The 14,622-nt window shown below is 38.8% G+C and overlaps 1 protein-coding gene across 4 annotated transcripts in view; it reads right to left on the reverse strand.

The window, feature by feature from the left end:
* TMEM108 (transmembrane protein 108) overlaps positions 1–14,622 on the reverse strand; it is a 178,488-nt gene that overhangs the window by 84,363 nt on the left and 79,503 nt on the right. For all 4 annotated transcript variants that reach the window (XM_068205042.1, XM_068205023.1, XM_068205031.1 and 1 more), the window contains one exon: positions 589–670. In XM_068205042.1, coding sequence (XP_068061143.1) covers positions 589–628 — 40 coding nt within the window. In that variant the 5' untranslated portion in view covers positions 629–670. The remainder of the gene's footprint in view (positions 1–588; positions 671–14,622) is intronic.

Raw genomic sequence — 14,622 nt, forward strand, 5'->3', positions numbered from 1 at the left:
TAAGACTTCTCCTTACTTGCATGAACAGGGGAGCCACCCTTTGCCCACACAGTATAAATTCCACCTGATGTTTTTGCTGGGCTTTCGTATTGGATGGACTCTTCTGAAAGCCAAAACTTAGAAAAAGAAAGAAATCTGTCATCTCAGGAAGTGACACAGAATTTAGGTCTGTGTGAGACTAGATTTGTCCTCACTCACACATCTTTTTTGAGTGGCGACCACCAGAAATGCCAAGTGGGATGGATCCCTCTTCCAAAAAAAGTTGCATTATTTCTTCCAGCCACTATCCTCTGTATCTACATCTCATTTTTCTGAGGGTGATAGTTGCCTCAGTTACAAGACAGAGCAAGTAAATTCTATTCTTGTACAAAACTCTGCAGAATCAGCTGATCCTTCAACTAATTTTTAAAACATCTCCAAATATCTCGGACAACAGGGTAATTTAACTTCCATATGATTCCTCCAGGTACCTGAAGCAAGACACATGATTGAGTACTTCCCTAAATTGTACCCTACATAAATATTACTATCTTACATAAGGATTTGAATAGTTCCTTTCTTACAGAATAAAAATCAATATTTACTTACTAAACAGTTGGCAATAGAGGACCTGTAAGCTTCTCTTCATGGTATCATGTGGTCCTGCTGGTCTGCCAGTTTATTCATGATTCTGTCAAAAAACAGTCAAGAGAAGGAGAAAATTATGTATTGAAAATATAGGCTGCCTTGTTATATCTGTTCATTACAGAGTCAGATGAAACTTCACAGGAAAATTGTATTGATAAGCATTGGGAAATTGCCTAACTGCCCTTTGCTTGCTTTAGCCATGCTCTCCAACAGCTTGGCAGGGAAGGATAGAGTTATGGCCAAACAGGGAAAAATTTCTCAAGAGTATGAAATAAATACACTGAAAATTACTTTCATGCCATGCTTATGGCTTGATAAAGTTAATTTTACAGGAGTCTTTTTAGTTTGGAGGAAGGGTCCTCAGTGGTGAAGCAAAGACAAGATGCAGACACCACCAGGCAGCATCTGGGCATATGGGGCTGTAGTTTTCTCCCTGAGCCTCCCCTTTTCACATCCCTTAAGAAGTACAACACGGAGAAAGCCCACCCCCTCCTTTCCCAATGAAAATTTCAATGGTGCCAAAGCAGAGGAGATCCCAAACTCTGCTGAAATCTCTGCACAGAGGGCAGCTTTGTCCTGGCATTTTTAGCTTCATTTTAGACAGCTGTTGTAGGTCATATTCCTTCCTGATATACCCCACCAGCAACCTGGGCTGGAGAACTTTATGTCTCTAGACATTTTCTATTTCTTCTAAACAGAACTGTCTTGGTGCAGAAGGGGATCTCATAATTCTTATGCCTGCTGTCTGAAAATGTGATGTGGCAAAAATATGTGACCACCCTACCTTCCTGCCTTTGCCCATCTGGGGAGCAACTAATAATATTTTATGAGTCCTCAGATGGTATTTTCAAATACTTAACATGGAAATTTTTTCACCTTGATTTAAAAGATACTATGAAAAAATAAATCCCAATCATGCTGATATTAATTATTCACATTGTGAGGAAAATAAATGCATAAATCAGAAGTGAAAAGCAAGTGTGGTCCCAAAGCACTGCTGTGAGGGATGTCTCACCAAGTACCCAAAGACAATACAACATTCGAGCTCTTTTTTTCCAGCAAAAAGAATTTGCTAAACATTCAGAACCAACTGTGAAAAGCAGGCCACCGAGATCACCTCCTTGAAAGTCCCTTGGTCAATATTAAAAAGCATGTAGTATTCTCTAGCTTTCGGTTCAACACATTTTCATCTTCTGAACTCCTAGGGACATTTCTGAGTCATTTTAACATGCATACAAATCTTTCAGAGCTTATGTAAAATGCAATCTTGAAGACATAAGATAAACAAGTCAAAATGAATAACACCTTCGAACTCCATAAATGCTGCAGAGTTTGTGAAAACAGAGCTATGTTTGACTTTTATGTGGAAAACTCAAAAGGATCGTGACTTTTCTTGCTCATAACAAAAGATGCTTGGGTTTTGTAAAGTTATTCCACACAGAAATTTGTGCACACAAATGCCGTGTGTTTGGATTCCTCCACACTTTCCATTTAACACTGGACTTTAAAAACATCTCTGTAACTTGCAGAAATGTCAGTATTTGCAAGGTGTTTTCTCCTAAATTGAAGCAATCACCTGTGAATTAGCCTATAATTTTTAATCAGAATCAGCATTAGATTAATGTTACAGTTTTATCATGGAAACTTGCTGAGGGACTTCTCTTTACCCCTTTTTCCCTATGGCTTACCAAATGATGAAACAGATGTAGTAAAAAAAATCTCAGTCTTCATGCACAAACAGGCATCATATAATCTATTACAGCACTCTTCAAAGATGCATATACAATAGGTCTGTGTTTAGCAGCCACTAAGATATTAACAAAAATATATGCAGGAAAGGACAAGAACCAGATAAGCCACTGACAATGTAGAAACCGTATATCCAAGTACTCTTACAAAGTACAAATAAGTTAAGTCTGTATCAAAACAGGATTTACAAGCACTGACCCATGTGAAGTCATAAAAAACAATGGAAAAAAGGGAGAATCTGAAATCACAACCCTAAATCCACATTATTGACTGTATAATTTTAACTACGCTTGGCAATGTTGATGTGATGCAGCTCTTGGCTGTGAACCACAAATTTTTCTGTATTTATCTTCCACCTCCACATTAATGCTACCCATAATAAATAAAGGTATTTGCTCATAAATTCTAGTATTGTGGTCAAAATAAATTGCATGCTTTTGTGTATTTATTTAGATCAGGAATTTACCCTGTGCTAAGAAATATGAACTAGTGTACATATAGGCAAAGAAACAAAGGTTTTCACTAGAAAACTTTACTATGTTCTTCTGTTGGTCTCAATTAGCAGATTTATCCTTTTGACCAGATGGCCATAAAATTATACATGGAGAACTCCATGAACATATCTAAATGAAATGTTGCCATGAATTTACAAGGTCTCAATTTCTTCAAAGTCCTTAGTGTGACTTGGGCTTAATAGAAGAGATCATTTCAGTCAGGAGGGACCCACAATGATCATCTAGTTCAACTAATTGAAATTTGAACATTTTTAAACATTTTTTTAAACATTTTTCCCCACATTTTTTAATACCTTATTTCTTGTGTACAGAAAATATATATGAAACAAGGACTTGTTTTATTGTGAGGTAGGAGACATCTAATAAGATTTATTTGTATAACTTTGGAATCCCAGGAACACCAGTGATGGTTTTCCAAAGGCAGAGACCACTTGCAAGGCTGCACAAAGTTGAGGCAGATGAACCAGCCCATCAAGTCCCTGAATCAAGACCTGACATGAGAACAGAGAAACCACTGCTGCACCCTCCCAGGTGAAAATTCCAGCAAGCCCATTACCCTGACTTAAACATGAGCTGCCAGCAGGACAGCAGGGAAATGATTTGTGAAACAACCTCAGTGCAAGGTAATCTTTACACCCTGGCATAGATTGCTGTATCTCCAGCAAGCCTGAGTGGAATAAATTACCTAAGGTGCCATTTTTTTTAACTTGAGAATAATTATTCCTTACTTATCTCCTCCACATCATACAATTTTAGTCTTTCGTTAGATCATTTATAATCTCTTTTTCAAGCTGAGAAATTCCTGTCTTTTTTCTTTTTTCATAAAGATATACCTAATGTCTGATAATTGTCATGCCTTAAGCTGTACTTATCCATTCCAGTTCAGATCTGAGGAGAAGGGAACAAAATTGTATGCAGCCACCAAAATTTGAGTGTGCACTGAAGTTTCATATGGCATAGTGATATTTCCTGTTTCTCCTCTAGTCTCCTCCCAGTTGTGCTATGATTCTCTTTGTCTTCATCAGTGCTCCTGAGCTCTACTCCTGTTTTGCAGAGCTGCCTGCTAAGTAACTACAACTCCTCTGAAGCCTTTCCTCAGGTAGTTAGAGCTTGGACTCAGGTAGTTAGAGCCCGTGGATGTGTCTTTGCAATTATCACCACGGAATTTCATCTGCCATTTTTGCCACGCAATCTTTTACTACCTTGACTTTTCTGAGAGACAGCAATGAAGGGCTGAATTACTATTGTTATTATTATTATACTACAAATATATACCTATATTATATAAGGACTTCTGAAGCTGCCACAGTTTCTACAGTAATACCTTCCAATCATGGAAATTCTTCTATACCACTAAGAAGACAAAGCAAAATCTCAGACATTTCAATAGCTGCAGAGGAAATCTCCTTTCTGAGTATCAAGCCATGTCCAGCCATCACAATACTCTTCTCAGGGCCCTGTAGGTGCATTTATTTATCACAATCAAGGAAGGTTACAGATTGGCTGGTAGATGAGAGTGCTGTAGTTCACCAACCCATGTTCTCTTAGGTATTTGAGAATGCAATTTTAGGCGCTAATAGATTAGCAAAGTTGTGTGTAGGTAGATGGAAAATGCAGACACACAGCCAGTTTCTGACTTTGGACAGTTTAATTTAAAACCAGAGTATTGCCACCTGTTTTAAATACACAAATTGTCACAAGAAAAAAAATTATGAAGAATGGGCAGAAACAGAAGTGGCCTTGGAGAAATAATTCAGTTGGAAAATGTGTGCTAAACTTCAATAATCAAAAATCTAATGTGAGTCTCTGAGTTTTGTATCTAATATATACTCCTCACTCATTTCTTCAACATCTCCCAGAGGTTTATTGGGAGTAAACTTTTCCAAAATATTAATTTTAAAACATACTGAGCTTTAATGTCTGAGAAGCCATTCTGAATATTTGAGGGAATTACCTGATACAACTATACTTATCCCTGAGATTTTTTTAACTATTGTAAAGTTCATTTCCTAGATTTTGGTCTTGAAGTGAAAGGGCATATTCCCAATTCCTCTGAACTCCCTCTGAAAACCAGGAAATAAAGGTGTAATTATGACTTTCATTTCAATTCTTTATTGCAGTTCATATTGGTGTACCTACTGACATACTTCGAAACAAAGCAATAAAGTTAGTGCAAGTTTGTAGTCAAATCAATGTCAACTTTTAAATATTCATCTTCTATAGTCAAATTAGACAAAAATTGTATCCAGAAAAGGTGTCATATGCCTAGCCACAGACACCTGTGTTTAAAAATACTGGTTAAGCACTTGGTGTCTGAAATGGACTTATGTATTTTGCATTTTTAGTACACAATATTTCAGATATAGTTTATCTTACCCAGATGATGAATAGATGTGTGAAATCCCTGTGGACAGCTAGCAATATTGTCTTTCACAGTAAGTGATCCCCTCAACATCTCAGTTAAATTAAAGAAGACAATGAAGACATAATGATGGATTGAAGACAAAAGAGTCCAAAAGAGCAGACAGCTGCCAGCCATTCATTATGTCTGATGGGAAAAAAATGCCAACCAGGCCTTAAATTAAAGAAGAAATAGAGGAGAAAGAACAGAAGATGCACGTTGAGGCAAAGCTAACAGTCAGTGGAGAACTCTTTTTTGTTGTGTGTCAAATGGAAACCAGAAGACTAAAATAAAGAAGCTGAAAAATGGTGATGAAAAGAGGAGACAGGCAAAAGACATGCCACTCCCATCCATGAAGCACATAAACCTTATTATGCTATTTCTGACTGCCTTCTCTCTGCTATGGATCATTCTGGAAAGAAGAAAATGTTACATCACAGACAGTTTTCAACAATAATATCTCTCCAGAAAATGAAAGAGGAAAAACAGACAGACTCAGAAGTACTTCCATCGCCAATCTTTTTTGACTCCCCTATCAAGTAAACACAGCCTTGATCCTTTCAGTACAATATTGCCTCAGGATGTTCAATGAACTTCTCATAAGGCATCAACAGCAGAGGCTGCTCACTTACAACTCAAGGGAGCTGAGACTACCCCCAGGAGTTACTCCCCCAGTGTAAATTCCACCACCATGGTCTTCATCCACTGCATCCCACAGGTGAGTCACAGTGGTTGTGCCCCATAAAAGGAAGCAGGTGTCCTCTTCTTGACTACACAGGGCTTAAGCACAACTCTGTGTTTTTTGTGTTTGTTTCTTAATTTTATGGCCTTCTTCCACAATCCAGATGCTATTTTGCAAAATTTATATCCAAAAAAGCTTCAGGGCATGCTAATAAAAATATTGTTAATTTGCAGCACTAAAATTCTTCCGAGCAGGAATTCTCTGTTCTTGTTCAACACGTGCCACATCATTTCCTGTGATTTATTTCCCAATGCTTGGAACATGCAAACCACCATTACCATCTTTCTTTATAACTTTCTGAGTGCAGAATTTTTTATATTTATGTCCATTTTATACTTAGCTCTTTCAGCACTTTTTGAAGTAGATTCCTCTTTGCAGGTGTAAGAATGAGCAATTCACATCTATTTCCACTATTACTCAGAGAAGTGTACACCCTTTGCTTTCCTAAGGTCTCCAAAGAGTAGGGTCTACCTTCAGGATATCACAACTGATCAAAACCAGTTGTGGTGGTGGAGTGCAGGCCTGCCATATGTGCATAAGGAACAGTCAGATGGGAGCTGAACTAGAGCTACTACCACGCTTTTCTTGCATCCTATGTGACATGAACTTTGAAGCAGAGAACCTCAGAGCATCCAGAAAAAAAAAAACAACCGAACAACCTTCCCAAAGCCTCTCCCCTCTGAATTCAGATGCACAGCATCTACAATCCCCACTGGGCCTGAGGCTGGCTGTGGTTTTTCTTGGTGTTTGGATCCATACCTCCCCATTAGAACAACGACAAACAGCAGTCAAGGAAAATACACAGAGAAAGCAGTGTCGATATACAAGGGAAGCCCTTACAGCAATTGTTCACTGTTCCTCAGCTTCCCTACTTCATCATTAACTACTGAAGTCCCCATCCCTCATCTCTCTAACATAATAGTTCCAATTCTTATGTTCCCACAGCCCTCCTCCCAGCTGTGACAGTGTTTCCATGAAGAACTCTAGGCAAGATGATCACTTAAAGACTACTGCTATTCCTGTGGCAAGTGGAGGACACTGCCAGCTAGCTCACCTTTCACCATCTTTCTTTATTCACATGTCAGACTGGGGCGTGCTGATGAAAGGGAGAGGGAAGAAAGGAACTCTTGGGGTTCACTGTCATAAAAATAGATGGGCATAAAGAACCTCACATCTAAGTGACTGTGGCCAGGGGAAGGACTTAGTCAGAAAAGGTTGGGTAAAATTACTGTTGCCTTTGGCTATTTAATGTCTTGGCATCTATGGTCATCTCATGAGCAAAATCACTAAACAGCAAAAGGCAATCATTCAAAGGGTAGGGAAAACTGAGAGGAGGAAGAATACCAGGGTGGAAATGAAATGTCATTTCACAAGAGACATGACCATTTTGGAAAAGCTGTGATGGCTAGGGTTACTCTCTTGGCTGATTATAACTGAAAGTCCCAGAGACAGAGATCAGAAAAACTCTAAAGCGCTAGACTGCTAAATGTCCTTCACACTACATCAGTGGTTCAAGGGACTATTTCTTGACTATTTCTTCATTCCTAATTACCTACCATTAGCAAATACTTCTTATGGCAGCTCCAGCAGGAGAAAAGTCTGAACAGTTCTGGTTGTTTCTTGTTCTCAATGGTGCGAAGACATGACTGTGTGTGTCTGTCTGGCCAGTTTTAGAATAAGAAAATAAGAAGCCCATCCTTTACATCATACATGTCTCTGTGGAGCCCTGAGAAGCGAACATAAAGATCAAACTGACTCAGCAGCTGTAGGGATAATTAGAATTTGGTCATTGATACATATTCGGGGTGGGCAGGGGAAGACTTCTGTGCTTATTTTAAAACTTGTGTATGGCTGAATATAAAATATCCAGTGATGAAACAGTGAAATATTTTTGTCAAATCCCTGTGGACACCTAGCAATATTCTCTTTCCCAGTAAGTAATCTCCTCAATACATGAGAATATATGGACATTTGAAACTTTGATAATGAAATTTTATTGCATACCTTGAAACATGCTGTTTTGAGTAACTGAAAGAAAAAAGTCCAACTTCTCTGAGTTTTTGGGAGAATAATCTTTCACAATGCAACATGAAAAAAGAAAGGGGAACAACTGAGTCAAGAAAGTTGTACAGAAAAAGTCCATAGTGAAAAGCACTTTTCACTATCCTCTTGAAAAGATTTTTTTAAAAATTAAATAATTTAAGACCAAGTTGTGTAATTTTTCAAAATTTTCTTTATGTGTCTTATGACAGCCAGACCAAAGAAAATATTTTAATATTCATTTCAAGCTCATGATGAAAATTTCACAGGCTGCACTACACCAAGGAAGCCTTCAGCAGTGTAAATTGCCTGCTCTTTGATAGGAAAACTTTATAACCACTGGAAGGTCTCCTGCTAAAATACCTTTCTGGCACACAAGACTATGTTAGTAAAGATGTCTCTATAACTTCTGGAAAAATAAAGAAAATACAGCCTGGTTATCCTTCTCACTCACAGCAGGGAATGGATGTAGAAACAAGCTCTACTTCCACACCACTCTTGTGATGGTGGTTTTTCCCTGGAGGATCTCCTATGGCATCTCATGGGCCTCAGGATGTCCACACTGTGGATGTGACATTTGATTTACACACTGAAACTCCCTGTGCAATGAGCAGGTGGATTGGCTCCTCTGAAGCCTGATGCTTGTGCCCTGTTTAAAATGCCTCTCTTGGGAGGAAGAGGCCCATTCCTTTTGTGAGGCTGTTTTTCTCCACTGAGTTTCAAAGGGCTGAAGGTCAATCAATTGATTTCAGTCCATAACACTGAAAATGAGGATGCTAACATCTGTAAAAGGAATCTCACCCAGAGTTTTCTCCAGCTACAGAGATTTCAAGGATTATGGGGTTAACTTCTCTGCAGCTGTGTTAAACTATTCTCTTGTTCCCATTGTGTAGGATAAGCAATAAAAAAAGACTTAATGTAAAGGACAGGCAAGCAAATAGCTTTGCCTGCATTGTAAAAAACACAGGAGAGTCAAAAAAGGGTTTGCCTTTGTGAAGCAGCTGAAGTCAGGCTTTTCACATTATTCAGCTTGATTAAATGCAAGTATTTCAAGTAGATAAAAAAAGCATGCAAAAGAAAAGGTGCTATTTTCCCTCTTTTATAATATGGCACTGTATTCCTAAGGTGGATTGACTGGGTCAAATTTTCAAGAATGGAAAGCATCAGATGTACACAAAGAGGAGTATGCATGCTCCGTGTGTCTGAAATTCAGGCCAAAATACCAGTTTCATAAAGATGCTTAAGTACTCCAAAATGCAAGCAAGTCCTGTGCTGTCAAACATACCTGTATTGGAGTCCTGAAAACACTTACACAGGCCCCAGATGATTTCAAAGGAAATCTATAGTAGAGATGGAAACATCTCAATATAACATATTAACTACAAGATCATCTTCCCTTTAGTGAATGTCACAATTACCCAGCCAAACAAATAATCCTTAAGACACCACGACAAAGGAGGCTCAATATTGTGCATCAGCATTATCTGATTTACAGTGAACTAAAGACGCAAGCTAAGAGGTGAAAGTGCCTCTAATTGTTTTGACAAAAATCTCACGTACTGGGTTTTGGCTTTGAAAACTTCATCTGCGAAAAAGATCCCTTGTACTAACTTTCCTCAAGAGACTGTAAAGATTAATGAGATTGAGGGATATGAAAGTAGAAAAAGATCAAGATAGGCTAATTAAGTTGTGGACCATCTCTAGGGAAATTTCAAGGAATGACCTGCTGTAAGATAAGCACAGCAGACCTGAGTCCAAGACCCATCCACTCTGCACTGCCTCTCAACTCCCTAGGCTGGTTTTCATCTACAGAGCACAGAGGAAATAATCACCATTGAAGGATGGCAATGTAGTGCTCTTCTGGCTCCATCAGATGCTGAGCCCAGTTCACAGACCCAGCCTTTCTGAGAATTGAAGATGGGTGAAACACAAGAATTTTGAATCAGGACAGAGTGCTCTGCCTGCATATTTTGGTTGTGGCCCATCCTATTGTACCAAACAAGATGCCAGAGTTAAGGAGAACACAACCACTTCAGTTGCCAAAAAATTAATTAAAAAGCAATGTATTCATTATTGTAATTTTGATTTGCATATATATATTTGTTTATCGCTATTATGTATAGATGATAGCAGTGTTTTCTGTTTGTCTTTCCTTCTCTATTTATACTAGCATGCCTCTCCCAGTGACAAAAGGTAAAAAAAAAAGAAAGAAAAAAGAAGAAAGGAAAAAAAAGTAATAAACCTGTACGAAATACCTCCTTTTTCTTTTCAATCAAAAGAAAATCATATTAAGTTTCCCATCAAAATACAGGTTTAAGATTATTTCCATGTCAGTTTAGGATTGAATGTTTTGAACCAGCTCTAATCATAATGTGTGAGTACAGCAAAAGGATCTAATTTTACAATGACAGGTTATAATAGACATACACAAGTACCTAAGATTGAAAGAAACATTTCATTATAATTAGAAAAACATGGTAGGAAAGCATAACCACCGTTTGAATTCTTAAACATTCAGTCTCAATAGTGCATTAATGTATTTAATACTAACCTATATTGCTAGATTTTTAACAGACCATAAACCCCAAGAAAACCCAGCATGGTTTATATAAATATTTTTAGTAAAAATATCAGTATGGTAAACGGATGTGAAAGTTTGGGCATTTCTAAGACCTTCTTGTGTGCTCTGCCAGATCCTCTTGCTCCCATGACAGGGTGTTAGTTCAGGCGCAATCCCAACTGCCCCTGAAACTGGATTGTTTGCTGGTTTCCTTTGCTCAGCTATTTTAGAGCACACATTCATCTAGAAATGAAGTCTATCACTTCAAAGACAAAGTCTGTCTGAACTAGCTTCTTCTATGAAATTATAACAACTTCAGCTCTAAGAATAGGAACATCTTTGGCAGATATGGATGGATGGATGGATGCATAAATGCATAATCATTTGATACAGAAAGTAAGATGATGTCTTGACCTACGTCTCTGGTTAAACCTCCTTTTAACAGAGCCATTTACTACCTCCTTTATAATCAGACATTTAATATGGTAAGAAGAGAAGGGAGATAAAGTGAGCTCTGAAATATGACTGCACTGCTTTAGTGGGCTGATCAACATACACCGGAAAGTAGAATAGTACACCTGCTTAGACTTGACATTTCATCTCAGAGTTTATCATAATCGTGTCCAGCTCAAGGGACACTATTTATTTATCCTCAGCTTTCCCAGGGTTTGATGTCAGAAGAAACGGCCACAGAAAAAATAGGAGACTACCAACCAGTGACCCCGACATGAATAGAAACCCTCTTCATAGAAGACTATTTTGCGCACCATTTTGAGACAGTGGGTAGAAATAAAAAAAGAAAAACATTAACATGGCATCACACAGAAACATAGCCACATAAAAATTTAGGTTTGAAGGAAGGTGGCAGGAAATAGGCTCTTGGTAATTTCCAAATTATTCATTCTTCTGCCTACAAGGTTACTGTAGTGCAAACACTGAATTTCATTTGAAAATGCATGTAGTGCTGTCTGATTCAATAGGAAGAATTTCCAAGAAAATTAAATGTCAGAGCAGCATGGCTTATTGGCTTTACTCAATGTAAATTCACTTTTTATACAACTCTGAATAATAATAATGCTCTAGTCTGTGTCAACATGATGTCTACAACTTGAGGCTTTGGAGAGGGGGACTGAAGGCAAAAGAAGAGGTAGGGTAAGATGATTGGGCAAGATGCTAACCTGGCACTGACAGAGATTTAGCTCTACATGACAGGTCTGTAGCTTTAGAGGGGATTTAGCATACATATCACTTTGTGTCTTATTTTCTCCCTTTTCAGTTTGTGCAGCCAGCAAGACTTCTACTGGCTAAACAGCTCATCTTCCTCCTTCAAAAGGTTCACTGGCATAAAAGGAGGTGCAAGTAAGCCAGAAGGAAGCACATATGAAAAAAAAAAAAAAAAAAAAGGGAAACCTCAAAACAACAGCATCTAAAAACACATTATCCTGTCACGTAAGATTATGCTCAGATGCACAGCTTATTCCAATAGGTTAGTGAAAACTCTATTTACTGCCTGGGACTGTGAAGTTCTTCCTCAGGTGAAGTCCACTGACCCTGACAGGAGATTTTAGTATAGACACGGTACCTGGCTCAAGATTCATAAAGCAATGGAAGCAAATGCCACCATTTGAAGAAGGTTGTTCTTTTTTTCCTGACAGGGGTAAGGAAGAGCCTAGACAGGGAAAGAATAGGACTGCTTAGGTGAAGGACTGATAGGTGGATTTATTAAATAAACATGTGCCTGAATAGCTGACTGCAGCTAAAGTGTGATGAGGACCATTTCAGGTGTATCAGATACTTCTTGCTACACTGCAACTGAGATGGGCTAAGCCATGCTCTGAGCTGCTAACTGCAAACCCAGAGCAATTCCAGTGACTCTGTCCCACCACAATGGGATTCAATATGAAAATGAACTGATGAAGGAAAATGGGGAAGAGTGGTCTTGAACAGAACAGGAGAGGATGTGGGGGAGATTGGATTATTACAGCAGGATTTTTGCAGGTACAGACTTCAGTGAGACACTCTTCTCATTGTGAAAGCTAATAGAGTCTATCTCCTATTTGTGCATCTGAAAAACATTCTATGTACCTTTCTATCCTTCTCTTTTCCTACTAAAGAAAAATTTTTAGTGAAACAGACAGTGCCTCTTCCATATTCTGCTTGATTGCACCATGGCTTTGCATCTACATGCTGTAAAAGGTCAGGGAAAACATGTTGTGTCTTTTGGGTGCATTGCATTTCTGAGCCATGAGTTCAGCTTTGCAAGGACAAAGACAGGACATGTCCAGCCATAGGTGTATTGTGTGACATGGTTCCCACCTTATCCCCAAATCAACTCACACAATTTGAGGCCACCCAGGGACACAATGAAGGATCCTTTTCAAATAAAATTGCAGCTTCTCTCTGCTTCAGGAGCCCCTACTCCTGTGTGCTAAGATTGTCACAACAGAGTTACAGAAGATATTAATCAATATGAAGGAATGAGATCTCTTTTGATGCATCTATCCCAGCAGTGCAAGAAATCTTCACTGGCTACAGCCTGTACATACTGCGACAATGCAAATAATAAACTCACATAACTTGGTTTTTAGTCTAATATCCAGCCTCACTCAGTGTAAGAGCAAGGACTGACTGCACACATTCAGCAAGTCAAGGTCACAACAAGAAGAAACTTGCTGTTTGCTGCATTTCTGCCTCACCACTGATGGCACTGGACAGTCCAACAAGACTGAGGTAAGGGCTTGGAAAACCACCATGGTTGTGCCTAGGGCAGTGGAAAGTTGCCCTGGGGACCTGGATTCTGTCTCTACCTCAGTGCCTAACGCCAAGGAAGTCACAAAACCCAAACTTCATGCAGGCAGTCATTAATTGCATCTTCTTTGTTTGCTTAGAGCAGAGCACAGAACACCTGCGCTCTGAACTGGGGAAGCGTGGAGCAATTCCAACTGTGAAGGACTCAGCAGAAGCCAACTCCGAAACAAAGAGAGGATGATCCAGTGCTGTTTCTCAAAAGTCAGGGCATGAACATCTCAAGTTAGGCATCTAAATTAAATGTCCTTTGTTGACATTATGATTCTGTTCATAATTTTCCCCGGTGCATAATGTCGTTTCACCTTATCGGCACATTGTGACGATAAATTCATTAATGTTTTTAAAGTACTCAGATGCTGCAATAATGAGAGCCACAGAAGTGCTCCCCAGGAAATTAATAACTCTGGCTTCAAAGCTGGCTTTGAATGATGTACAGTTACGGGAAGAAGAGGTGACATAATGAACTACTATGAAAAAATAAAATATTGATTCATCTGAGCAGTGTTGACTGAAATCTCCCCATATTTAAGAGAGCTTTGTTTTGTACTCTTAAAAGGGCTTTTAAGTGTAACTTAGTTTAAAAACACAAAAAGAAAATCATAAATTTAAAAAAATTAAAATAAAAACAGTCCAGAGAACTGGAGCCTTTTGTGTTCTGAGCCCACTTTAACCCTTGAGCTGACTAACACCTGACCTCGCCTTACTGCTAGTTTGATCCCTACTGCCAGAATCCTGCCCACCTCTCTCTCTCTTTCTCCTGTGTATTGGTTTCATCCTTTCTTAAACGTCCCATCCTCTCCACCTCAGCACCCCTCTGTGCCTTCTCTCTCTGTCTCACCATGTTATTTAAACATATTAATAATCTCTTTGTCCCTTTCCTAGTTTCCCTTCCATGGGGACCATACCCCAGCCCTGCCCTTTCTTAATCATTTCAATACCCAAGGCAACCACTTAGGTTCCACTTAGGTCATGGCCACAACCTTCGTATCTACCCCATCTCAAGCATGCTCCCTACTGACAAAATCCTAGGACAGCTGACCTGCAAAATTTGAAGAAACATACATGGATAAGGATTTTTCTAACTAGAAAGCAGTCTAATGTGGCAGTTTCCCACTAATATGAGAAAAGCTCTAACCTTGACTTCCACTACAGAAATCCCTCTTCGTTTTTGTCCTGCATT

This window comes from Anomalospiza imberbis, chromosome 1, assembly GCF_031753505.1.
Source record: "Anomalospiza imberbis isolate Cuckoo-Finch-1a 21T00152 chromosome 1, ASM3175350v1, whole genome shotgun sequence".
In the NCBI taxonomy this organism is placed as follows: domain Eukaryota; kingdom Metazoa; phylum Chordata; class Aves; order Passeriformes; family Viduidae; genus Anomalospiza; species Anomalospiza imberbis.